The sequence below is a fragment of the Simochromis diagramma genome, unplaced genomic scaffold, assembly GCF_900408965.1.
Source record: "Simochromis diagramma unplaced genomic scaffold, fSimDia1.1 OVJJ01000216.1, whole genome shotgun sequence".
NCBI classification, from domain to species: domain Eukaryota; kingdom Metazoa; phylum Chordata; class Actinopteri; order Cichliformes; family Cichlidae; genus Simochromis; species Simochromis diagramma.
Genome location: NW_024386883.1, coordinates 2,618,675 through 2,644,743, shown reverse-complemented (window position 1 = coordinate 2,644,743; position 26,069 = coordinate 2,618,675). Strand labels below are relative to the sequence as shown.

General features: G+C 39.3%; 2 protein-coding genes across 4 annotated transcripts; one reads left to right on the top strand and one right to left on the bottom strand.

Moving 5' to 3' along the window:
* Positions 1-2,271: 2,271 nt before the first annotated feature.
* sms (spermine synthase) lies at positions 2,272-8,879 on the top strand. The gene is made up of 11 exons (XM_040032997.1): positions 2,272-2,403; positions 3,418-3,538; positions 5,049-5,136; positions 5,475-5,539; positions 5,618-5,793; positions 5,923-6,077; positions 6,264-6,353; positions 6,641-6,755; positions 6,850-6,929; positions 7,155-7,270; positions 7,805-8,879. The coding sequence occupies exons 1-11, from the start codon at positions 2,358-2,360 to the stop codon at positions 7,833-7,835; spliced, it is 1,083 nt and encodes a 360-aa protein (XP_039888931.1). The 5' UTR covers positions 2,272-2,357; the 3' UTR covers positions 7,836-8,879.
* Positions 8,258-25,118, bottom strand: LOC120734285 (adhesion G-protein coupled receptor G2). Of its 3 annotated transcripts, none has more exons than XM_040032995.1 (30): positions 24,723-25,118; positions 23,810-23,889; positions 23,150-23,224; positions 20,850-20,920; positions 19,786-20,762; positions 18,958-18,997; positions 18,838-18,875; positions 18,627-18,757; positions 18,462-18,540; positions 18,268-18,326; positions 17,722-17,772; positions 17,550-17,617; positions 17,388-17,431; positions 17,247-17,286; positions 16,723-16,757; positions 16,474-16,601; positions 16,241-16,355; positions 15,713-16,131; positions 15,421-15,622; positions 14,968-15,124; positions 14,124-14,288; positions 13,859-13,981; positions 13,494-13,539; positions 13,304-13,407; positions 13,082-13,206; positions 12,568-12,939; positions 12,181-12,464; positions 11,821-11,922; positions 11,303-11,449; positions 8,258-11,203 (listed from the first exon to the last, which is right to left on the bottom strand). In XM_040032995.1, the coding sequence occupies exons 1-30, from the start codon at positions 24,812-24,814 to the stop codon at positions 11,100-11,102; spliced, it is 4,473 nt and encodes a 1,490-aa protein (XP_039888929.1). In that variant the 5' UTR covers positions 24,815-25,118; the 3' UTR covers positions 8,258-11,099. The 3 variants fall into 3 exon arrangements, with proteins under 3 accessions (XP_039888929.1, XP_039888928.1, XP_039888930.1); XM_040032994.1 differs by having other exon boundaries at positions 15,421-15,625; positions 24,723-25,117; XM_040032996.1 differs by having other exon boundaries at positions 15,421-15,625; positions 17,388-17,422; positions 24,723-25,117.
* Between the last annotated feature and the right edge of the window lie 951 nt (positions 25,119-26,069).

The window sequence follows — 26,069 nt, the reverse complement described above, 5'->3', positions numbered from 1 at the left end:
TAAACAAACTATTAACTAATCTAGCCCCTCAAATATTTCAAAATAAAGGTACTTTCATTGTGAACCAATAAAAACTATTATTTACAGTTGCTGGTAGCAACCACAATCTTTTTTTTCTTTCTTTTTTAACAAAGTTAAAAAGTCACAGAAGAATCAAGATTCAGGTCTTTAAATTTTCTAAGCCAGCCATACAGTCATAAGTCAGCCAGGTTAGCTAGAAAATTAGCCTGCATTTAAAGACATCTAAGGTTTAGCTTACTAATTTAGCAGCACACGTGACCATGGTTTCTTAACGTCTACAAACAGAAATATCTTCAGAGAGAGGTTTGGGCACTTATAAACAGTATCAGTATCACAGCAGTCTGTGTAACTTAAGTACACAACAAAATAGACACTATAAATAACAATAAAATGTCTAAAACCACCACCAAAAACAAACATAGCAAAGAAAGCAAAGTTGGTTGCTAAAATCTCTAAAACAAGACAGAAAACGTGAAAATGATATCAATAAAATCATTTTCATGACAGCAAAAATAAAGCAATAATTTTGATGATCACCACTGCAAAACCAGTTAGAGGCCAGAAGGCCAGAAGGCTTTTTTTTTTTTTTTTAAATAAATTGTTGGAGCCTGAAAGCTAACAAGATGTGCAATTGTCTCTCCCCCCAGGCTGTTATACTAAGGACTCATTTAGCCCTTTTGACAAACTCTAGAAAAGAGTGAACGTTCATACACACACACACACTCATTCATGAATGCTGAATGCTGTGTACATTTGTAAGTAAATATTGCCTTTTTAAGGTGTGTAATGTGTAAAGTGACAAAGAAGAGACATCTTGTTTAATCTTAGGATTGTACTGCATGTGCGAATTTACATTGTGCAATCACATATGTATAATACCAGTAATATAAAGGTAATATAATATAAAGTAATATAATAACATAATATAAATGACATATACTGGCTGAACAAGCATTGACGGAGGTCTTTTTCATTCACATCCTTTTTTCTGAACATACAATAACAAAATTATTTTATTATTTTAGAGGCTTGGCATTCAAGTAGTGCTTAACAAATTTATTAGACCGCCTTTCACAAAAACAAGAAAACAAATCTTTTACAAATCTGTCAAAAACTTGTTTAAAACTAAAAAGTTAATTTGAAACATCATAATTGAAATTGCAGCAACAAAAAATAAATATAGATTTTTAGCAATTACCAGTGCTGTCAGTTCAGCTGTGGCATAAGCCTCACATTAGGTGGTGGTCTTTTAAATTTGTTTAGCACTGTAAAGTATGACAAGAGTCTATCTTAAAAGAAATGTGTCAATAGTCATATGCAGCTTTGCTGACAAGTACAGTCTTCTTGGCAGCCAGTTAGAGCCTACAAAATACAAAGTCTTGTCCTACAGCATTCTGAGGAAGTATTCCAAGTACAATACCCCGCATCTGTTTACTTATATCTGCCCTCATGATGGAAATGTAAATTTGTAACACGGCACCGCATGTGCAACAGTTCCCCCCCGGGCTGTCTAAATATCTCAGATCAGCCCTCTTTACAAACTTGTAAAGAAAGAATAAACATGCGTGCATGCACATTTTCATATGCAATACCTTTAGGTAGGAGTCCTGTGTGTATTTTGTAGCTCAGTATTGTGTTTTTATGATGTGTAAAGTGACAAAAAAGAAATATATCTTTAAAACTAGTCACTATACTTCATATGCATGAAATTGTTGAACAGAACATACAAAGAAATAAAGATAAAAAATAAAGTAAAAACAAATATAGAATAATCATAAGAGTACAAAAGTGGTCCCTTATAATCCAGGGCCTTGTTACAGAGGGCTTGCTGGTTGTTTGAAAGATTCAGGTTTGCTGGCTGTACTTTGCAGATCTGGAAACTATGTCCATCTTTCATGTATGAGACTCCCCTTTTGTAAACTAGAGTCAGTTAAAAAACAAGATACTGTTCCATTATGCGTTGTAGGACATGATAAAAGAGAAAAGTTCTGTACAGTCACACACGGAGTGGGACAGATGGTAACAATATGTGCAGATTTGTTTGATTATAGGATGTGTAACATCATGCGCTCAATGCAATGACTGTGAAACGTTTTAACAGTCGCTGATTGAATGGGATTAAAATCAAAATTCCCACTTGTCCTGATTAACGCATGGTGATGTAGTGAATCCCCACCTTGACGTCAGCCGCAGCCAATAGGACTTCACGGTCATCGCAGAAGCCCTGCCCACTTTAGCAAGTGCAGTCTGTAGCGGTAACAGGGTCCGCCCCCTGTCTCTGCAGATAAAGGTTCGCAGTCTGCTATCCCAGGCATGGATGACGGTTGTAGTGAGACATGGCAGTCCGACATTACACTCTCGACTTCAACCTCTCTACAGCAGGTAGGAGGAAGGTGATGCATAGCTGACTGTAGGAGGGTCTTTCGTTACGCATCAGGGCTGCATGCTTTGCTAGCCTGCTAATTTATAGTCAATACTGCCAGGATTATGAAGTGCCACTGGTACGTTGCCCATGTTTAGGCACTATATGCATGTGCCCTAGTGCTATGCTGCTTGTGCCCACCAGTACAAACCCCTGTCCGTAGGCAGGTACGGCTTGACACTGGTAGGCCACTATTAGCTCGTGAACTGTCACATCAGTATGCATATTTAATGTCAGTGGCACATATTTACAGGTCAGCGTAAATGTCTGTTTAGCAGGTATCTTTGTGGGTAAAGCAGCGCAAGCAACTACGGTTGAAACCAAAGTCACATCACTGTCAGTGCAGCATAAGCTTCTAATTAGAGCTCAGTTAGCTTTGGCTAGCATGGCTATGATTAGCCTAGCCGTGTTAGCAAGTCTCTATAATCAATAACAGAGGGCCCGAGCGATCTCATCAAATAGTTGCGAAAAGTACAGCTTGAATTAATATAATGCGGATATGTTTTATGACTTATAGGACTTATACAGGTGTGTCTGTTTCATAAGTATAAATTATAACATCAAGTGTGAGTAATCGTTGTTTAATCATGCAGCACGCGCTTTTCGTCGACCTAAGTCTGTGACCCCGTTAACACTCGATAATCAGTAAACGCATGTAGTAAACTGGCACCCGTGCGCTTTGAGGGCTCTGCCAGACATTTATAGTCCAATTAAAATCGTCCAGGAAGACGTGCATTTCTGCCATTGTTGTGGTTTTACCATTAACTGATAGTGGTGTGAGAATGAAGCTATGAAGAGTCTCTCAAACTGTCATTAGGCTTTTTTTTTTTTTAACCCTTTGTTTCAGAAGTCTGTTTAGAGGAACCAAAGTTTGTCACAGATAATAAATGGAGTATATGATAATGAAAGTGAAGTGCAGCTGTATTTGATTAATATATTTTGTTCACATCAGATTTATTTGCTCCCTCTTTCAGTTGACCCTGCCTCGACAGTGTCTGGTCTGCTGTCTATATTTCATGAACAGGAACTGACAGAGACTATTCATGATACAGACGGGCATGGTTATCTTGCTACCTTTGTGGGCAAGAATGGCAGGTAAGGTCAATATTTTTTTCACAAACAAAAGTGACTCCTTCAGTCTAATTATAACTCTTTAGCAGTAAAACTTGGATTACTAAATCCTAATTGGGCAAAACATTTTGTGTATTAGGATGTGATAGCTTACAGCTAATCGGCTAGGGTACTTGTGGCTCGTCTTCAATCAGATTTGTGTCTGTATAAATAAATAATAGGGGTGCAACAATAAAAATATCGATATTGAACAGTTCGATACAGTGCTTTCGGCACGCATATGTATCGAACAATACAAATTTATTTTTTAACTTCTTTTATCAACTTTTCTTCTGACGATGCTGTCCGTGTTTAGCGCTCAGTGGATCTGCGCTCGACAGTGCATCCTAGGCGGAGTAATCGAACGCAGATTCACTGAGCGCAGGGCAAGCTAGCGAGACAGAAGTTAAGCACTCCTTGCAACATGCCAAATTGAACCTCCCCCACCCTCATTCAGATCTGGCGTTTGGAACCATTTTGGTTTTCATGTGACGTATGACCCTGAAGGTAAGCGGTCATGAACAAAAGTAAAACGGTATGTTGGATGTGCCACCCAATGCTCAATTACATTGGTGGAAACTAGTGCGTTAGCTCGTTAACGTGTTGGCCGTCCAGCCCCATGCACAGGGCGATCCACGTTAATGTCATTTCAGATTAACGCTGACAGCACTAGTGGGAACACAACGAATATGACTGCACATTTACTCCGACATCATCCTAGTGCAAAGACAAGTGGAAGCAGACAAAAACAACAAGCACCCATGCTACAAACTTTACCCGAGTCATTTAGACAGCCGTTAGCACATGATTCTCCTTATGGGGACCTGATATGTTTAATATGCTGCTGAGAATATAGCCCAGAAGAAGCGTATAGTATAGTTTTTATTTTGGAAAGAGCCATTTCTCTGTAACAAACTCTTTTCCAAAGATGAGTGATTCCTCAGATATATATATTTTTTTATTACTTTGTTGTTTCAGCAACATTAAATTTAAAAACTGTACTTTTGAGTTAAAATATATATTTATAATTTTAATACATGACAAATTAAAAAGGCATAAACAGGTGTTTTTTTTGTTTTGTTTTGTTTTTTTTGTATCGAAAAAAAATATCGAACCCTGAATTTTGTGTATCATTGCACTCCTAATAAATAAGTGTACTAATATCCCAAAGCCAGGATGTGTTTTCACCAAATGTGGGTCTTTGGAGAGGTCTAAAACTTGTGTGTTGTCTGACTCTCTAAGCAATGTCTACGGCTTCTTGATAGACTTCCTGATAAATCCTGAGCATGCTTCTAGTTGGACAGCATTGCAGGAATGTTTCAGTTAATCCTTCAAACTTTAAAAATATTACTCTTCAAACTTCTTTGCAACAGGAACTTTTCACAGCTTCCTCTGAGAGTTCGCATCGCACACTTTGAGTGGCTTTTTTGTTTTTAGTTTAGTGTTCCTCTAACTTTGTTTTGCATCGTTTTCTCTTTCCTACATCAATTCTCAGGTTTGTTGTCCTGCGTGTGCACTCCCAGGGGCTGGTCACAGTTGATTTGCAGTGTTACGAAGATGATGACATTGCACAGCTAGACAATGTAAGAGCGTACACAGGGCTATTGTTTTTACCAACATTGAAACTAATAAGGTTAAACATCTCTGGGACTATATAATGATAACCCAACCCTTTTTGACCTTAGGCATCTTTAGTGCCTGTCAAAAGATACTTACAGTTACTGTCTGTGTACTGGCTTCCTGTATTCAAACACTTTCACATCCCTAAATGCTAGTGCATATACAGAGGGTTAAATTACACAAACTATGGTGTTGTTTACTCCCTACGTGTTTTGCATTAGGGTTGTCTGTGTAGCAATATGAAACCTTTCACAAATTTGGTGAAAGTGGCATTTAAGCTGCATCTGTTCTTACTCCACAGCTTTTGAATGCACTGGAAAATAAGCTGAAAGTTCTCTTAAATGGCAATGTTACAAGGATTAAAAAGTAAGTATCACTATATTGTTCTTGTAAATGTATCGTACTTCATGGTGCAGTATTATTTATCCCCCCACCTCCCAAAAGGCTTCCAGCCCTTTTGCGAGGAGCAAAAGTTGACCGCTACTGGCCCACAGCCGATGGCAGACTAATTGAGTATGACATTGACAAGGTGGTGTATGAAGAGGATTCTGAATACCAAAACATAAAGATTTTGCACTCACAGCAGTATGGGAATATTCTAGTTCTGGATGGAGACGTTAGTAAGTATATAAATCATGGCATGTTGCTTGCACACAAGATTTTGTTTTTTCAAAATGACTGTTTAACGTAGTAGATTCAGTCTAATAAGAATTATTTGTTTTGCCTTTAAAAACAAATTTTTCTTGCAGACCTTGCAGAGAGTGACTCTGCCTACACCCAGGCCATCACAGGCAGTGGAAAAGAGAACTACGCTGGAAAAGAAGTGCTGATTTTAGGAGGAGGTGATGGAGGAATACTTGCTGAGTTGGTCAAACAAAAGCCAAAGATGATCACCATGGTGGAGATATCCTTTACTGAGCTTTTATTTGAGTGACTTTGTTCATATTAAAGCCAACATTCACTTTTTTTTTTTTTTTTTTTTTAACATCACTCCAAATCACAACAGCGGCTACCTCAAGGCGCTTAGATTTGCATTATTCTCAGTGTAATTCTGTGTGTGCATCTGACTGTTCCTTAATAAAGCTTCTACATTGACCAGAAGGTGATAGATGGGTGCAAAAAATACATGAGGAAGACTTGTGGTGATATCCTGGACAACCTGAAGGGAGACTGTTACCAAGTGAGTGCTGAATTGTGTGTGTGTGTGTGTGTGTGTGTGTGTGTGTGTGTGTGTGTGTGTTTTTTTTTTTTTTTTTGTTTTGTTTTTTTTTTTTTGTGTGCACATTTTGAGCAAATGTATTTTCTGTATGACTATACCATGCACAAACTTGTTGCTTGCATAGTCTTTAATCTTAGAGTGTGTTATTAATATTTATTTTTGAAGCTGCAATAGGCAGGACAAAAGTTTTGAAGCAGGGGTAAATTGAAGATGCATTTTGAATAATCTCCTCGTCTCATGGATTGCAGATATTAATTCAGGACTGTGTTCCCTTGCTGAAGAAGTATGTCCAGGAAGGAAGGACATTTGATTATGTTATTAATGACCTCACTGCAATCCCAATATCCACCTTGCCAGAAGAAGGTATTGCTAACAATAGCCATACATCAGGAAAGGTGGCACACAGGTGCAGTGTGAAGAAATGTTTAACCTGTCTCATGCTGTCTGGTTTCTGTAGACTCTACGTGGGAGTTCCTGCGTCTCATTTTAGATCTATCTATAAAAGTGCTGCATCCCAGTGGAAAGTATTTCACACAGGTGAGTCTGCTCCTAATTTACCATACAGTTCATGATTGGGGGATTTTTTTCAATACTGTTTTTAAAGGTGAACTAAATATTAATTTATTTGAAACACTTCATGCTGTGAGAAAGTGGATAACGGGGAACGATGACCAAGCATTAGAACGCATCATTTCTACTGTGTCAGGGCCTAATTATTTATCTGTATGAGTCTCATGAATCTTTTCTGCTACTGGCCATCAGGGCAACAGCGCAAATCTGACCGAGGCACTGAATCTGTTTGAGGAACGGCTGGGAAGGCTCTCGTGTCCAGTGGACTTCCGCAAAGAGGTGGTGTGTGTTCCATCCTACCTGGAGCAGTATCCTTTCTATAAAGTCCCATAATTTATAAAAATGTTTACTGAATTGAAGTATTAAGGCTAGGTTATCATTTCTGCTTTCATTAGAAGAGAAATTAAATAATGGCATTTTGTTCTTATACTGTGAGGGAGAAATTCAAAGTGTCTGCTTTAAAAAGACAAAAACAACCAAACAAACGCCAGACATTCAGGCACTGTCATAGGTCACCTTTGCATATGGACTGATTATTAAAATTGGGATATTTGCTTGCTGTGGTCACCTGATCCTGCCAGTGTAGTTTAGTTAGCAGGCACATTAGGACCATCTGATTTTAATAATCCAGTCTAAGCGTCTGTCTGCAGGTGCCGCTTGCACGCACTGCAGCACTATGCACTCTAAACACCACTGATCTAATTGATGTGTTAGTAGACTGTTTTTCAAAGCCACATGCAGGTGAATAAAGATGGTCTTCCCCATCTATCTAGCTCAGTTTCAATCCAGTCTAACATTTATTTGTTTTTGTGTACATGTGTAGTCCTTAACTCAACTATCAGATGGGTTTTTTACACCGCTTGGAAAAAGTAAACAAGTTATCTCCTGAAATTCTCAGCAGCTGGAATGTGAAGGCTCCTAATTTCTTCTGTACCCCTCAGTTGTACGCAAATTGAATGCAGCCTGAAAATTGGAGGCCACACAAAATTCAGTTTAGTTTTAAATGTTAGGAACTATTCAGATATTTCCAAAGTCTGAATTGTTCACACACCTCTGTGCACATTGGTGAACTTCTGCTGACTGACTAAGACGAGTAATTTAATTTGCTGTTTTCAGTTAACAAACACTGACTGAAAAACACTCCAGCTTAAACCAGTCAAGTTGGTGTGGATAAGTTATGAGAGTATATGTGTGTGTATATATATTTTTTCTTTTTCTATAGCTGACTGAGTTCTCGAGGCATAATTGCAGTTTTATCATCCCCATTCTTTTAATTTTACAACTTGTCAGTTGTATTTGTTACTTGAGGTTGGTTTTGTTTGTTTTTTTTTTTTTTTTGGGTTTTTTTTTTTTTTTAAATGTCCACTTGCATGTGCTCTGAAGGAGCTGTTGGAACACTGATTTTTATACACTGATAATGTGGAGTAACTCATTTCCCATACATATGTACTCATTTTCTGTGATCTTGAGTTATGAAGTTGAATGAACGTGCCTCTGCGTGAGCCAGTGCACAGGTGCAGCATACCCAAAGTGTCACTTTCATGCTTCATTTTTGTTGCTGCCTTTCAAATGTGATTTCTTTCAGGTTGTTAAGGTGGTCACGCCCAGCGGGACTGAGGGGCTTAAATCAAAGTGTTTTAAAAGGGAAACTATTTCTCCAAAGTTACTGCCACCTCTGCTTGTGCTGTTTTGTCATGTTTTATCGGCACCTTTTTGTTTTTTCCTGATATAAAGTTTTTGTTAAGACTGTATTAGGTGCACGTAAAGGACGGTGAATGTAGCTTGCATATACAGTACAATGCACATTTGATCTACCCTGTGGGACATTTATTTATTCGTTATTTCATTAAATGCTGTCCTTTCCTGCTTGAGATGATTTTGACCATCTATGATTAAACTGTTTTTGGGGGAAACATACCTGTGGTGTTTGACTCAATCCTCTTGATCACTGTTATCTTAAGAAAAATGCAAGAGACAGGAAATGTGACTGTTTTCCTCGTAAGAACTAATATTTGTCCAAAACTTAAAGTACCAGTTTGTCAGCCAAAATCTTAAAGCTTAACTAATCAAATCTAAAAAAAATAAGGCAGAGGTTAAAAATGTCAAACTGCAGCAGCAGCTTTTGCATCTGCTTAGAATGTGTTGGGTTTCTCATTCTGTGACATGAGGCTATAAGATTAACCATCCTCTCTTTCATCACTTCTCAAGTCTTGTTTCTTAAAAGTGATTTGACTACTCTTGCACTAAAAAAAAAACAAATGATTACAGACTCTGGCTGAAGCTACATGACTGTTGTATTCAGTGCTGCTTCCAACAAAATCTGTCCAAATAAGAGAAATTCAATATTTATTCTGTCCTTTCACATCAGGTTTTAGTTTCCTCTCATATTTTGGTCTTTGTTAGTGCTTAACGCTAGCTTAGAATTACTTTGTACTAGTCTTCTGGCGCCATTTGCCACTTTTCCACTAGTTTACACAGATGCCATACTAGTGACGCTGTGTGGTGTGTTATGAAAACTCTGGCAAATAAGAGCCGTAACTACCAACTGGTTTAATTTAATTGGTGTACCATTTAACCCAGTAGTTAACTAGTGACATTTATCAGTTTGACTCCAGAGTACTCTGGTACTGTATACAGAATTGTTATTCCAGAACTCTTATTACTCATTCAAATGCAACTTTGCAAACCTAACATGTGCTGCTATATTCTTTTTACGGAGAAAGTTTTCTGCTAGCAATGTTTCCAAACAAGCCATACTTGTTCAGTCTTTAGCATTTAACAGGCTGAGGCCTGTAGAGTCTGTTTTGTTTTAAGTTTCTCACAGTTTGAGTATTGCATGGTCTGACATTGGGAGGAATTTGCTGGGAGGTCCCTCCAGGGAACTTTTACTTCTACTACCATCTTTGCTGTTGGTGAATACTTCCTTAGATTAGATTTCAATTCATTATTCTGCTGTATTCTATTCTATTGTCCTGAACATATGCAGAGGATATCATAGTTGATTCAAAGATACTGTGGCTGCAAAACAAGCCCAAATCATCACCCTTCCACCACCGTACTTGACAATGGTATGAGGTATTTGGCCATAACACACGGTGCCATCTCTGGTGAAAACCAAACACGGCGTATTAGCACCAAAGGACAGATATCTTGTGGGTTTTTTTTGTTTTTTTCCCCAGATGCAACTTTGCAAACCTAAGCTGTGTTGCTGTATTCTTTTTCTAGAGATCACACTTCCTCTCAGGAACTCTTCCAAACAAGTCATACTGGTTCAGACTTTTTTCTAACTGTACTGTCATTACCTGAACATACCAACGCCTGTAGAGTCTGAGTGTTTTTGCCCCACCAGCAAAGAGACCTGGCTTCTGCTTTAATGGAGGTGCTCAAACTTTCTGATGACCAGTTAATCAAGTGCATTTGATTCATAGCATCTGGCTGATATTTGCCCTATTAGTTTCTTTGGAAGCAGTAAGGTTGGACTTTTTACAGCACTGCAATAGAGACCAGTGAAAACTTTAATTTCACTTGAATATAAAAGACAGTATGTGTGCCACCAAATGTCCGATCAGTGGAGGAATCTAAAGTCTTGTATCAAGGGTAAACACTCCAGTGGCTTTTCCAGACATCCTGCTTAAGTGCATGCTGTTTACATTGTCACGGCTCTCTTGGACACTAACTGGAAATGCAGCATGATTAATACAGCTATGCTTTTTCTGCTGTGACACATCAAAACATCTTACTTTACTTTAGGTGCTTTTAAATTTGTTTGTTAGACCATTAGAGCAATTATGTAAGCATGCATACATTTCAACACTGTTTTAAAAGTGAAATCTTTGTTATTAACTTAATTTTTTTTATTAGAAATGTAGGTCTGTGTGAAAGATTTAGTGGGTTACATTAGTGAAAGTAATTTACTTTGAATATTAATAATATATAATACTTTAGTGTTCAGAATATCTGTAAGAATACAATAGGGGAAATAAGATGTTGAAACAGTAAGTTTCATTTATAAAGTCATTTAGCTAATACATATGGCCTGCAGATAGCTTGTAGATAAATTACTCTGTTCAGTTACATTATATTGTACAAATATATATATATAAGAGCGCTGAGAGAGGCGGCTTTGTCCCTCCACTATCAAGAAGTTTGTGAGTGTCTGTGCCGCATGTTGATCTCGTTGAGGACCACATCCATATTTGAGTCTTCATCTGCTGTGATTACTCTGTCTCCATATGGGCTACCTGTAAAACAGTGCTACTGTCATTATTTCAAAAAGGGAAATTGATATATTCTAAGAGTTGCAGCAATGACAGAAGAAACGCAAAAATGTCAGTTCGTACCGATCCCATCACTCTGTTCTGAAATGTCACTGTTGAGGAAAGAGGAGCTGGAAGAGTTATTGCCACGTGAGGTACTGGAATGAAGAGATGTGTTGTTGGTCAGCGATGACTTCTTTGCAGTCTTCTGTGTTGCAGTGCGACTCCATTCTGTTAAAAAAAAAAACCCACATGATGAAGGTAAACGTGATTGTGAATTGCAATTATCACACAGTCCATCCATTCTCTTCCGCTGGAGCCTATCCCAGCTGTCTTAGGGCAGGAGGCAGGGTACGGACAGGTCACCAGTCTGTTGCATGACTAACACATAGAGACAGGAAACCATTTGAACTCACATTCACCTATGGACAAGTTAGAGTTACCAATTCAGCTAACCCCACTAACTGCATGTCTACGTGTACCCGGAGAGAACCCACGCAATCCCACAGTCGGTAAACTTATTTCTTAAATGAGTTAGAAACCAAATAAAGGAGTAACCTTCACCATTTTGAGGCACACAGTATAAAACGAACACCGCTAACCTGAGTTCTCAGATAGTCTCATTTTGCCGCAGCACAGATAGATCCTCCACTGCCTCCTCACGGTTTCCTTCACTGCACAGTGGAACACGAATATAAAGAAACCTACAAAACAAGCGTATTTGTTAATGCCACGTTTCACAGTGCAGTACACTGTTACTTAGAGGAGCATTTAAAAACCAATTAGAGAAAAAGATGTGATTGTATTTTTGTTGTTAAAATAAGAGAAGAGGGTGACGTCAATAAAAACGGGTTAAAATTGAGGACAAAAGAAAGGAAAACAGCAGAATTACTATGTAAACTGACCAGATTTTAGTGAAATCACCATTATTTCACAAACCAGCTCAGAAAATGTCAGCTCACCTTGCAGGGAGTTAAAGATGGCAAAGAGGTACATGAACGCCAGGTTAACGGGCCCCCAGGCAAAAAAGGCAAAGCCCCACGTGAGGCCTAGCAGGATGGTTATCCCCAACACACTGCGCACATCCTGCAGTGTGCTGCGGTGCTGGAGATTTTGAGGGTTTTGTTTTTTTATCCGGCACAGCTGGACCATAACTACAATAAACATGATGAAGTTAAATATAAAAATGACGCAGAAATAGGCCACCACTGCCACGTAGAAGGCGATGTCATTTTTCAGCCAGCAGCTGTGGGAGAGTCGGAGGAGAATTAAAGGTTGTTCTGAGGTTTTATATCATGGATTTTATGTAGGATAATGTGCAATAATGAGATTACAAATAAAGTACTCACAACTCATCAGTAGTGCCATCACTAAACCTTCCATAGGAAACGAGACCGTAGTTGTTTTTGTCAATTGCAATGACAATAATGACCACGATCATCGGGATACCCCAGCCAGCCAGCGAGAACTTCAGCATGTAGTGCGATACATTGACGTTGAAGACTTTCACAAGTGCCACGTACATGTGGACGGCCTCGAGACCCATCCATGTGAAGGCAGCTAGCAAGAAGTAGTGAAGGAACCAGGCAGTGGAAATGCAAAGGCCCACGGCGTCTGGGTAGAGCGCCAGCCAGGCGTCCACCAGGAAGACCAGATTCAGCAGGAGCAGCGCAAAGCACAGCTGGATCAGGATTTTGGATGGGATGTCTTTGCGCAACTTGCTGTGGAGGCGAAATTATGAAGACAACATGTAAAAAATACCTCAGCGAGCAAAAAAAAAAAAAAATAATAATTCATAGAGCTTTAGCAATAAGTAATGAATAACAGATCTAGATCATCTATTTTCTGGATTTCTATACGTACCCAAAGGCCAAGTAGGTGAGGATGGTGACAGCCAGGAAGATAGCAGAGATTCCACAGCCAATGTATGTGATAAAGGTAAGGATGGTGCTCTGGACACGACTGGTTATAGGCTGCCTGGAGAGGTCCTTTATGAAGGAGATGCCCCCCAAAAGTGTTATTATTCTAATGAATAATAACCAAACATGACAACATACATGACAAAATGTATTTTGGTGATCTTACCAGCAGGATGGCAAAACTGGTTAAATGGTTGCAGCCACAAATTGTCTCACTGTCCGTGCTATTTTGGACAGAACAGCCATTTGAACTCCAGCCACCCGATCCATCTGTGGGCAGAAAACAAAAACGAGTCGTGTTTTTACACGTCTGTTTGTGTTCACTGAAGCTCTTAACTCATGGCTGGACAACTTACCATTTAATGCAAAGTCCCAGAAAACACACGTTGCCACAAAATTTGCCTGTAATTTGAGAAAAAGAGTTTGTCATCTTTAATTGCACATGATAGTTTTCTCTCTATCTCTCTCTCTCTGTTAAGGATGTGTTGCTTTTACAGCATGTTTGTGGCCTATTGCTGCTACATTTAACCACACATACATGTGTAGCTCGGTCGTATAGCTCCGGCATGTGTGCGCTGCTACAAACTGGCTTGGTTTGTCTGGTTATACCTGTATCCGAAGCCCTTAGGCAATGCTTCCTCCAGAAGTAAATTTCTCTATGAGGACACAACCGTTGCCTTTTAATTTGCCTTTAAATGACAGTTGGTGAAACCAGGCTTACCGGAATAGGCTCTTGGTTTTTTAGGGTGATTATAACATTGTCTCGGAGTCCTGTGATTGACAGGTTGGCGACACTTGCTCCTAGGATCCCGCTGTTAAGCCTGCGTACTCCCAGGGATTTGTCCTGTGTAGCCATTTAGAGACAACAAAACAAGTTTGTAAAGAGTGTGTAAGTATCAGATTTAAAACACTACATTAAAAATAATGTAAGTTGGCGTTTTTGTTAGTGGTGAATAAGAAGGGGGCTGCTGGTTGAACTGTCAGACCTGGAATACGGTGCTCTTCTGGTAGAAATTGAACTGAACTCTGGAGACCTGCTGCTGTTCCTGAGATGTGAGATTCTGAGTGAGAGAGGCCGGCAGCGTGACGGAGCCCTGAGGGATCGAGGAGTTTGTTGTCACGCTCCTTCTCAGTCTGGGATTCCCACGGACCTGCAACACACATGGGCCTCAAGCTTAACAGACTCGATCATCCGAGAGTTGGTTTTTTGGGGGGTTTTTTTTTACCCTGTTTTCTATTTGGGGCAACTGGCGTCTCTCTACTAGAAATCACTGTTTGGAGGAGCAGCTTTGTTCTTCCAAATAGTGGCAAAATGGCTGCTTATTCTTCAAAACATTTAGTATTACACCCACATTCACAAGTGTAATCCAGGGATTTACTGACAAATCATGTCATGTCATTGTGAGGAAAAGAAACCGTCAGAATTTCCGACCTAGATCACCTGGTTGTGTTTTTAAAAGCAAAAACAAGTCACATGATTAAACCAATTTGTTGTATTTTATGAATTGATCCTGTTTTTGACTGAACCACTTTACTCTGAAAAGCTGAAATAAATAAATGTAGTTTTAAATTTAGTTTAATCTGAACTACACATGCAAATACACAAAATACACAAAATCTGAGTTAGTATATTCTTCTTCTTCTTTTAAATATGCCAATTACAACCTAAAACAATTACTCCAACTTCCCTATTAAAATAACCATAAAAAATTAAATTGACAGTAAAAAGGCACTAAATATCTTCTACAGGCTTCTCTAGACAAAGCTGGAAATGCTGTGTTATATGAGACACAAAGCACTTGTACAAAAGTGAAAGTTATTCTTCCTTACCTCCACATTGGTGGGGCTTGAGATGGAAAAAGTTGTTTTCTGAAAGTTGGCGCCATCTGCTGGTTTCACTGACAGAGCAACAGCCGGGGACAAAATGGTCTGAGCCGTCCCTCCAACAACCAGCTTGAGCCCCACTGTATCAACGATCCCTATTATCCTGGTGAGAATAAATGAATAAATAATAGTACATGTCATTTCTTTAATTACAACAAGAAGCAATATTACTGGGTAAAAAAAAGATGAAAATAAGAGTTGTAATTGAGGTGTTTTGTCCTCCTATGGATGGAAGAGGAAAACTGGGGTTTTGTTGGTGTTCTTTAGAGCCCATATCTGGTTATTGTTGTGAGTAAAATAAAAATAAAAACAGTATGGATCAAATGCATTGTCCACCCCATGAAATAATAATGTAAAAAGACCACAATAAATAAATAAATAAATAAATAAATCTGTAACCTGTTGGAGGACTGTGACAGCACAGATGGAGAAGCACCCAGGAGATTGCTGACAATGTTGACTGATGTGTTCCCCAGCCCTATGCTGACATTTGGGCCTGATAACAGAGCCTCCAGCTTAGACACCAGCTGATTCACCTGGCTGGAGTTCAGTTTGGACACGTCTTTCGTCTCGTCAAGCAGTGCGTTGGCTTGGGCTTCAGCTGCTGTCAACACAATTTGAGGAGACAGTGACGCTATGATAAGGAAAGCATTGCCACAGAGTTGTGCACGCAACTGAAGTGATCACAAACCTGACGAATTTGTTGTTGTACTTCCAGTTGTCGTCACAGAAGTGTTCAGATTTGTGGTGGCTGTAGTAACGGTGAGTGGAGACTTGGTTGTAGTTGTGTTACCCGTACTTGAGTTGTTAGCGGTAGTGATAGTTGTAGTTGTAGTAGTGTTGACTGTTGCTGGCACTGAGACATTAGCAGCACTGGTGGTGGTGGTGGTTAGATTCACTCCTTGTGTTGTATTCAGTAGCATTGAAGTTGCATTTACAGCAATTGTAGTGCTATTAGCAGAGCTGGTGGTAGTGGTGCTGTTGTTGGTGGTGCTGGTGGCAGTGCTGTTCGGTTGCACGGTTGTCACGTTTGGGCTGGCTGTGGTGGTAGACACGTTTTGAAGATCACAACTGTCCTGCAGCTGCATAACCACATTGTTTTGTTTTTGACTATTAAAAAGAAATAAAGAAGTAACATTTTACTTTGGATCCTTTTGATCTGCTGCAGCACATTTTGTATAAATGTGGTTAGTGTGCAGGATATTAAGGTCATACAAACCAAGTGAGACTGCTAGACTTTGCTGCAGCACAGAAATCTGCAGGCTTTATGTCCGTGCTGACCCATGTGAACTCAGACTGCAGGCTGACATTGGCTTGTAAATTTCCACAAATTGCTGTGGAAACACAAAAGCACCAATGAGAAGCTTTGCAGCACAAGTCGACACTTATGTTTTGACTGCTTGAGCTGATATTTCAGTCCTCATCTTGTTTTATTTTGGTTAGTATACACACCCGCTCGGATCACATGCCCGCTGAAACTGATTTGTTCCTTAGACTGAAGCAGATACACCACAGCATTTGCTACATCACAGACGAGGACCTCACGGGCAAAGGATAGAATCACGCTACAGCTTTGAAGGCTATAACGGAAAAAACAAAAAGACAACAACAACAATTTTAGCCTAGTGTTCAAATGCAACAGATGCATCAGCGAGATTTAATGTGAGTTTTAGACAAATCTTCTAACATAACTGGACTCACTTTGTTGATGTGCTTGCACATGCCACGTTTGCGTCCTGTGTAGAAATGTCAGTTTTAGAAAAATAACTTTAACTGAACGTAATAAAGGAAACTACTAAAACATTTTTAACGTGTTAATATAATAATAACACATGAAATGCAAATTCCTTTGGACATAAACTATATTTTTCCTGTGTGATGCCATTACATGGTGAGTTTCTTGTCATGTGAAACTGGAGTATTTTTGGGGTAAAAGTCAGTAATGTTCAAAAAGACATTACTGACAAAATGACATCTCTACAACTGATATCTTCAAAAATGAACAACTCAAAAGATGTTAATCTAGATGAATAGATTGAATCTCCTTTAAGTCAAATAAAGAAATTCAATTCAGTTTAATTGATTTATTTTTTTAAGGTTATCTTTTTCCCTAATGCAACCTAAATGCCTTACTTACATTTTGAAAACTTGCTTTTGCCCTAAATCATCATAACAGAGATAGAAAAACATGAAGGCAATAATATCACAATTTGGTGGTTGAATACCTTGTACTCAGATGCATTAATGGACAATGGACATAGACCTCTGCAAGGGAATATTACAAGATTGTTATTATTTTTTGTATTTTACATGTGATAAAAAGGTATTTATTTATTTAAAAACTGGTGACAAAAAACAAAACTTACTCTACATTTGGAGAGCAAGGTGGAAGCTGTCGCAGCTGAGAAATCTGTTAAAGTTAAAGATATTAATGATTCATTGATGCTCCAAGAATTTATTCATATGATTTTTACATTAATGATTTGTTTATTTATATGTATTTGTGTTCTGTGTGAATGGAAGATTACCAGGTTGGTGACATTTAAATAGTTTATATTGGGATCTTGTATGGAAATGTTAAAAGTGTAGTATGCATCTAAAAAACAAAGAAACAAAAAAAGGAAAGATAATCAAGTCACCAAGCTTTCAGACTGTGTGATTTACATCATAATGCAAATGGTTTTGATAGGTGACACTAACCTGATCCACTGCAGTAGTCGGAGCAGTTGCAGTTGCTTGTGGTGATGTTGCCTGAAACAAAGTCAAAGCATGATGGTTTACAGTGTGGATCGAATCAAGGCACCTTCAAGACTCTACTTTTACACTTTAAGGGAAAAATACATTTAGAAAAAATATTTAGAAGAATCTTGTGCATTTTGCTTTTTTACAATCTTATTTGTTCAGTTTTTAATTGTCTGTGTTGCAAGTATGAAGCAACCCCGAGCTGCTGGCTAACCTGGCATAATCCTCAAATGCTCTGTAGCGTGTCCACACGATTTGGTATCCAGGTATAATGTTAACTGTAACTGAGACTTAATTAATATTATTCTTTTGAAATGTGTGTTTCCTGACATGCCCTGAAGTACTTCCTGGTGTCTTTTAACACAAGTGTGTTGCTTCATCAGGTTTCAGTAACAGTAACAGTCTAATTCATGTATTGATGCAATGATGTTGTTTGTTTGTTTTCATGGTTGGTCCATTTAAACTGAGCTTAACTATGCTTACATTGAATAGTTTGGAGCTCACCTGCACTGCAGTTAGTTGAATTACTTGGTGGAACCACATATGCAGCTGCAGACTCATTACTGTAAAAAACAAACAAATAAACATGAAATTTCACAAAACTAAAGTATGAATTTAAAAAGTATAATTTATCTTTGATTAATCAGTTAACATTTAGCACTTGGGAAAGCACAGACTGCCCGTACTGAGGATCTTACCATGCTGCGTTGTCTTGACCAGTGTAAATGCAGCTGTTTTCTACTGTGCTGCTGTTATTGCACACATTTTGAAGCTGACCTGTTAAGCGACACAGAGGATTTATTACATTGTTACTTTTATAACACACTGCAAACGTATCAGGTAGGTAACTATGCATCACTCACCCACTCTATCTGCCTTTTTCCCCAGCACGTAAAAATCAGATGAAGTGTTAGTGGCTGCACAGAGAGTGCGGAGGATACAACATGAAGACACCGCCTGACTCAGCTTCAGCGTCACAGAGCACGTGGTGTTTCTGCAGCATAAGATCAGTGTTAATGTAGGGATCATGAGATAAGCTTATTTCAATGACTTGAATGTCTTTACTTCACTTACCTTATTTCAGTTTTTGTCACGCATGACACTTCCATTTCCTGGTAAAACACAAATCAGGCTAAATTCAAGTGATCTTTTTCATTTACAGAAACCTACAGACACAATTAAGTGCTCACTCACTTGAAATAGGCCCGTTGTATTTATGACATTAGTGTTCGAACTGAAAAGTAAATGGAGATAAGGTTAATGGGTGTCAGGACTAACTGATATGATTCGTCATCTCAGTGGAATTAGGACTGATTGTGCAACTGCTCATATGATCTCCAGCTTTATGAAAAAGTCAAACAAGCGTTGCTTATTTTGCTTAATGCTTATTCAAGGGGATTCAAGAGGGGGGAAATATTGGAAATTCAGTGTGCAGGCATCTCATCAACTGCAACTTTTGGCTGCTGTCAGCAAAGGAAATAATCAAAGTTAAAACTAAACTAAAACTAAAGTAAAAGCAGATGTGAAAAAAACTTTTTGTTAACAATAATAAACTATAACATGACTAGAATAAAAGTAAAAAATGTGAAAAAATGAAAAACTAGCTGAAAAGATTTTGTTAACTTGGAAATCGAACTAAAATTTAAAAAAAAAATTCTTAGTTTGAGCTTTTTTTTAGTTTGGTAAAAATGTTAAACTAAGAATGAAATTAATAAAAACTAAACTATAACAAAATATTTTTACAAAAACTAAACTGAAATGAAAAAACAAAGAAACTAAGTGAAACTAAACTGATTTAAAACAAAAAGTCGAAAATGAAATAACAATAAAAACACATTTTAAAAATATAAAACTACAATAACTCTGAATGTAATCTCACCTTAAATGATAAACGTAACAAATCTTCACAGTGTGGGTTCGACAACACAGTTGCCACAATATATTACAGAAAGTGCTCCATGAAAATTCATAATCTCATTTTCCATCTGTTCATTTATTTGATAGAAATAGTTGCACTCATACCTGCTTTGTGTCCCATTGCTACTAACGTCCCGAGCTACACGTATCAAGCTTCTTTTCCGTTTTCTTTTTCTTGCTAATGGTGTTGTAGTGGTTGTGAAGTTGCCTCCTGTTGGTGTTGCTGTTGTAGTTGTCCCGTTGCCTTGTAATGTTGTTGCAGTGGTTGTGAAGTTGCCTCCCGTTGGTGTTGCTGCTGTAGTTGTCCCGTTGCCTTGTAATGTTGTTGCAGTGGTTGTGAAGTTGCCTCCCGTTGGTGTTGCTGCTGTAGTTGTCCCGTTGCCTTGTAATGTTGTTGCAGTGGTTGTGAAGTTGCCTCCCGTTGGTGTTGCTGCTGTAGTAGTCCCGTTGCCTTGTAATGTTGTTGCAGTGGTTGTGAAGTTGCCTCCCGTTGGTGTTGCTGCTGTAGTTGTCCCGTTGCCTTGTAATGTTGTTGCAGTGGTTGTGAAGTTGCCTCCCGTTGGTGTTGCTGCTGTAGTTGTCCCGTTGCCTTGTAATGTTGTTGCAGTGGTTGTGAAGTTGCCTCCCGTTGGTGTTGCTGCTGTAGTTGTCCCGTTGCCTTGTAATGTGGTTGCAGTGGTTGTGAAGTTGCCTCCTGTTGGTGTTGCTGCTGTAGTCATCCCGTTGCCTTGTAATGTTGTTGCAGTGGTTGTGAAGTTGCCTCCCGTTGGTGTTGCTGCTGTAGTTGTCCCGTTGCCTTGTAATGTTGTTGCAGTGGTTGTGAAGTTGTTGCCTCCCGTGGGTGTCGCTGCTGTAGTGCTGTTGCCTTCTAAGGCCGTGGATGTTGCACCTGTACTATTGCTCTGTAATGAGGTTACTGCAGTTGTTGTGCTGTTGTAAGTGTTCACTGTTGATGAGGCCACTTGTGTTGTCTCACTGACAGTACTTGCAGGTGTAGTTTGTGGGGAGGTCGGTGTGGCAGTAGTTTCTGGAGGGTTTGGAGGCACGCAGTTCTCCAGCTTGGTGCTGAAAACCTGCTTGAGCTGAGCAAAAGAGCATACAGTTTGCTGACAGGATTTAAGCATTACATCTGGTGTTTTAATAAGCCTGCTGTCGTACATGTTACATACCCAGGCAATGATTTCAGATTCGTTCTTGCTCTGTCCAGTGACATCCACCGTAATGTCAACAAAGTAGTATACTGCATTACAAAGCAAAGAGAATCATTGGCAAAAGTTGCTAAACTCTATAACAGAGGACAACATACCAGCTGCTTGTAACAAAGAGGCAATCTAAGGGCTGAGAAAGGGAGCCAAAAATTGAAATACCAAAAATGAAGTGACTCACAGTCACCTGATGTGTTGCAACTGAAGCTGGCTGCTCATTTTAAATGTCAAACTATATTTAATTTCCATGGCAAATATTGTGCTCTGTGGTAATTTTAACAGGGGTGGAGTTTTAGATAGTTAGCTTGTTTGTGTTGTTCTTGCCATTTGGAGCACTTTTGTTCTGTTACATTCCAAATTATATGGCTTTCATGGTGGTTAATGTTAACAGGCCATTCAAAAATGTGCCCCAGTTTTGAGAATCTTTTGTATTTTTATTTAGCCTAATTTACTTAAATACTATTACCTGTACAAGTCAACTACAGTGGGGGAAATAATTATTTGATCCCCTGCTGGACATGTAAGTGCTCACTTGCAAAAAAATGAACAGCCTCTAATTTTCAAATAAATAAATACATTTAAAAATAACATAAAAGTTATGAATTCATTTGTATGTCATTTAGAGAAATAAACATTATTTCTACCCAACCAGAAATCCGGCTCCCGCAGACTGACTGCGTTCCCATGTGACACACAGATTTCAATACATCGATCAATCAAGAACAGATTCACCTGCTCTCAATTCATTATGTGTATAAAGCACACAGAATCAGTTTCTTTCATTTTAACCTCTCCGCCATCATGAGCACAACCAAAGAACGGTCAAAGGATGTCAGGGACAAGATTGTAGACCTACATGATCATCCTGGGGGAGGATAAGCCTTGGGAGAAAGTGCTGTGGTCAGATGAAGCCAAAAGGGAAGAGAAATGCTGAGTATGACCCAAAGAAAATCTCCCCACAGTCAAGCACGGAGGTGGAAACATCATGCTTTGGGCTAGGTACAGGGGACTTCGCTGCATTGAGCGGCTATTGACAGGGTCATGTACCATAAAACCTAGGATGAGAACCTTCTTCCCTGAGCCAGAATACTGAAGACGGGTCATGGATGGAACTTCCAACATGACAGTGGCTTAAAATATGCTGCAGAGGAACAAAGGTGTGGCTAAAGAAGCATATTAAGGCCACACCCTCGGGCTGCGCCATCTCCTACACACCTGCATCCCATTCGAGACAATCGCTGGGGGACTACTTCACCCGGCGCAGATGGCTGCTCCTCGCCAGTCCGTTAGTCACCCCTCGGTGGTAACTAGGCTCTTCGTAAGTTCTGTATTTACTGGAGAACTTTGGAATTCATCTTCATCTTGTGTCTATGTACTTAGGGAACGACGTTCGGCGCTGGAATCCTGCCACCTGCCTGTCCCCATGCCTGTTCGCCTCCCATCCTCGTTCCTGCCTCCTCAGACTCCCTCCATGGACTCTTCCCCCTCTGAGTTTCACGGTCCGGCTCTAATCATAAGCCCTGACGTTTAACTTTTTCTGGCTGTTACGTGCCATTCCTCAGTACTCTAGTAATTGTGTTTCTCCTCTCTGTTGCAGTTTTCCCTCAGTCCAGATTACGGTGCTCCAGGGTTTTCTGTTCCCAGTTTTTCCCTGGCTTGAGTTTGTAGGTTTGGTTCCCTTGTTTTCATCAAGTTGCTTTGTTTATTAATAAACCTGCACATAGTTCTGAGTGGCTGCACATTAATCTGCTTCCGGGGTCCTTATCGTAAGTGTACACTGAGGTTCTTGACAGTGTGAGTTTTCCCCTGACCTTTGTCGTCGCGTCTGCTTTACCCCCGTGGCTCTTCTGTGTTCTGTTTCCCCAGTTCAGGCGTACCTCTGTTTAGTTTGTTATTTGCTTTCCCCCCATTTGGTGTATCCGCCTTAATAAATGGCACACTTTTAGTTAATTCCCATTTTCGTCTCACTGTGGTCTGCATATGGGTCCTCACATAAAAGAATCCACCCAATCTGCCTCTGCATATCGTGCGGAGTCGCCCCAAATCCTTCCTGAGGTCTGTGCAAACCTTGTGACCAGCTATCAGTAAACTTGTTATCTCTGTGCTTGTTTCTCAACCAAATACTAAGTCAACCAAGTATTAAAGTTTTGCTTGAATATCAAACACTTATATCACTGAGTGACATACAAATCAGTAAAACAGATTAAACAAACGTTTTTCCTACAAAGCCAAGGGATGAGCAGATTTTATCAGGGTTCATTTACCTGATATTTGTGGAGCTGTAGTAGAAACAGTAAAAGGGGAAGGAGTTGTAGTGGTCTGGTTGCAGGAGGCTTGCCCTGATTGGAAAAGAAAAAAGTTCTCAGTTACCACTGTTGGCAACTTCATGGAGAGTTTTGGGACCAAAAGCCAATTGTGTGTATTGAACACTAGACACCACGTTGATGGACATTAATATGATCCAGTTTCAGTGTACAAAGTTCCTAATGTGGTTTTTAAATCCTACACGCTGGAAAATGGGAATTCTGAAAATTTTCAGCACATAAACTCTGTTTTTAAAAAAACAGAACACTTTAAAAATCAATGCACTTTATGGTAGTTGCACAAAGTCATTGAAATGCATTTCCATTCCCTCACTTCCTGTTCTCTGTGTGGTCTTTTTTAGTCTTCTCCATTTGTGCCTTTCTCAGAATAGCAGTACGACTAATAAACAAAACTAGACTAACAGGTTACAGTATATTATGAAAGAGTTCAAGGTATTTGTGTGCATACTGTATGTGTGTGCGTGTGCATGCCATGCATTGCAGGTTATAATTAGAGGTTCAAAGCTGTTTGTCCACTAAACAGCCGCCTCCGCTCAATTGTCTGTCTCAATTGTCTTCGTGTTTTTTCATCTCTTCTGTGTCACAGCTGATGTCAGATACCTGCTAAGAGGACAACGATGACCACCAGGTGTGTCTGCAACAAGTGGAAACATCTGATAAGCGAGCCTGGCTTCTTCACCCTGTTAAGTTGAAGAAGTTTAAGTTTAGTAAATAAACACAGGGGGCTAAAGCTTTATTATATTTATCCTGACATATGACAGAAGAAAGAGTCAGACTGAGTCATACTAATCTAGAAAAGCCCTACCATCACACCCATGCTAACAAATGCTGAAAGGCTGTAATTAAAATGTGTCTTAAAGGTTTTATCTCCAGTTCTGGTTGTTAACAGATGAGTAATGCCAAATGAAACACTTGAACGATTTCAAGATAGTCTAATAGAACAAATTCATTACCTTCAAAGTGCACATGATGTATGGAGTACATACACCATGAATCAATAGTTATTTTTTCATGTTCATTTGAATCTCTTATTATTAGGCAGCAAATAATTTGCATGTACAATTCTCCAAACTTTGCCTCCTATTTTTTTAAATAACAAGCAGAATAACAGTGAGTAAGTGGACTGACTGTATAACTAAATGTTTTCTTTCACATCCATAGAAAGCGTCATTGTTATTGGCACATTGGGTGCATCCTCTCCCATATTCTTATATAACCAGTAACATCAGTCCTTAAAAAATGCGTGACTACTTTGCAAATACAAAATAACAACAAATAAAAAATGTAAATAATTCGATTCTGTGATTTAAAAAATGACTTTAATGTTATTTGATGCCGCATAAGGAAGTGATTTATAGATATGAGCATATCTGTATGAACGATGTGGATTAATAATCCTGACTGAAACCAGATCCAGCTGCTGTTTCTGAGTTAAGATGTGTTTCCATGCACATTAAGGAAAAGGAGAGACACCGCCACCAACACCACCTCCACCGCCACCATCTCGCTTTACCTGACTAAAGGAGCAGATATTTGCTGGCAAGGAAGTCTGCCTGAAGAAATCCTTGGATCCTTCATGACTCTGTCTTCATTTTTGTGGAACATAGCTTCCGATGGACGAAGTAAAACGTTCAACAACAAACATTAACAGTCACAAATCTAGCCAGTGCTCTCGGCTGTGTGCTTTGTCAATTCTCCACCACTTTCTCATGAACAATCAATAGCTGACACGCGTGGCACGCCCATGAGACGTCAAGGTGAGCGGGTGTACGTCACATACATTCTCTTCAGCTCTGGCACCTTTGGTTCAACATTTCAACACCACCCAAAGAGGAAGCTGTCTGATTGTAAAACTAGACCCAAAAATAATAACACAGTCCGATCGTCTGCCTTTAAAGTTCCCTGTAGGTTTTTGGAAGGAAGAGATTTGTGTGTTTCTTTTTCTTTTTTGTTTGTCAGTACAGGTGTGCCTCAGGGTGTGTCATAAACCTGTGTTTTCAGTAATAGACATGACTGAAAGTGTTTCCAGGACAACACTGCAGGGCTCTAACATTGTGGCCCTGACTGCTACGAAAAAAAAGAAGAAGAAGTCACGCACCATTACTCTGTAAGTGCCTGTTTTTCAGGACTGTGAGCAGTCTGTCAGAGTCTGTCTGTCACACACCACCACATGAGCACGCTCTCTTATTTCCTTCTCTGTTCTGCCTCTTATGCTTGTGTTTACAGTTTTTCTCAGTCCCTTTGGTGCTTTTCTCAGATCAGAATAATAATTCTCAAAACCATTAGTGCAACCTCCATAACATTTAGTCATTTGTGCACATTATGGTACCAATTTCTCCTTCCTCTGAACAAATTGCAAATGCTCTTGGACATGTATCAGTTGCTTTCATACAATTCTCTGCGGTCGACAACATTATCATTTGCTTATGTCATGTCAGTCAAAATGAACTATACCTTTGGATGCTGAAAGACTATTAGTTCCCAATAAAACTAATAGTCTTCATTTCATTGCTTGAGTCATTACATACAAAATTGGTGAATTTGTTTTCAAATGCTGTCAAGCAAATTTTATACCTTTTTAAAATGATTTTTTCCTGGAAATGTCCCTGAAATTGAACAATTTCTCTCAGGTGAACTTCAGCTTTCACTGATGAGGAGGTGTGTGAAGTATTAGTTGTAACCACTGACAAGCCTCTTGTTCACAGTCACTCATGGATCAATCCCATGAACCCTCAATTGGCAAGCAAATATGAACCGAGCAGGACATAGTTTGTACCATTTTTTACAATTCTGTGACACAGAAATGGGAGGTCAGCATGGTGGAAGAGGGGTGAGGACGTGTGTGTTGTCAATCACAGCC

Excerpts from the sequence above, each read along its gene's own strand:
- sms (XM_040032997.1), top strand. The coding sequence starts at position 2,358 with ATGGCAGTCCGACATTACACTCTCGACTTCAACCTCTCTACAGCAG. Across the intron at positions 3,539-5,048 it reads TTTGTGGGCAAGAATGGCAG|GTTTGTTGTCCTGCGTGTGC; the intron begins GTAAGGTCAATA and ends ATCAATTCTCAG. Across the intron at positions 5,137-5,474 it reads ACATTGCACAGCTAGACAAT|CTTTTGAATGCACTGGAAAA; the intron begins GTAAGAGCGTAC and ends CTTACTCCACAG.
- LOC120734285 (XM_040032994.1), bottom strand. The coding sequence starts at position 24,814 with ATGTTCCACAAAAATGAAGACAGAGTCATGAAGGATCCAAGGATTTCT. Across the intron at positions 17,432-17,549 it reads ATTTAAATGTCACCAACCTG|ATTTCTCAGCTGCGACAGCT; the intron begins GTAATCTTCCAT and ends TAACTTTAACAG. Across the intron at positions 15,125-15,420 it reads CTGTCACAGTCCTCCAACAG|GATAATAGGGATCGTTGATA; the intron begins GTTACAGATTTA and ends TATTCTCACCAG.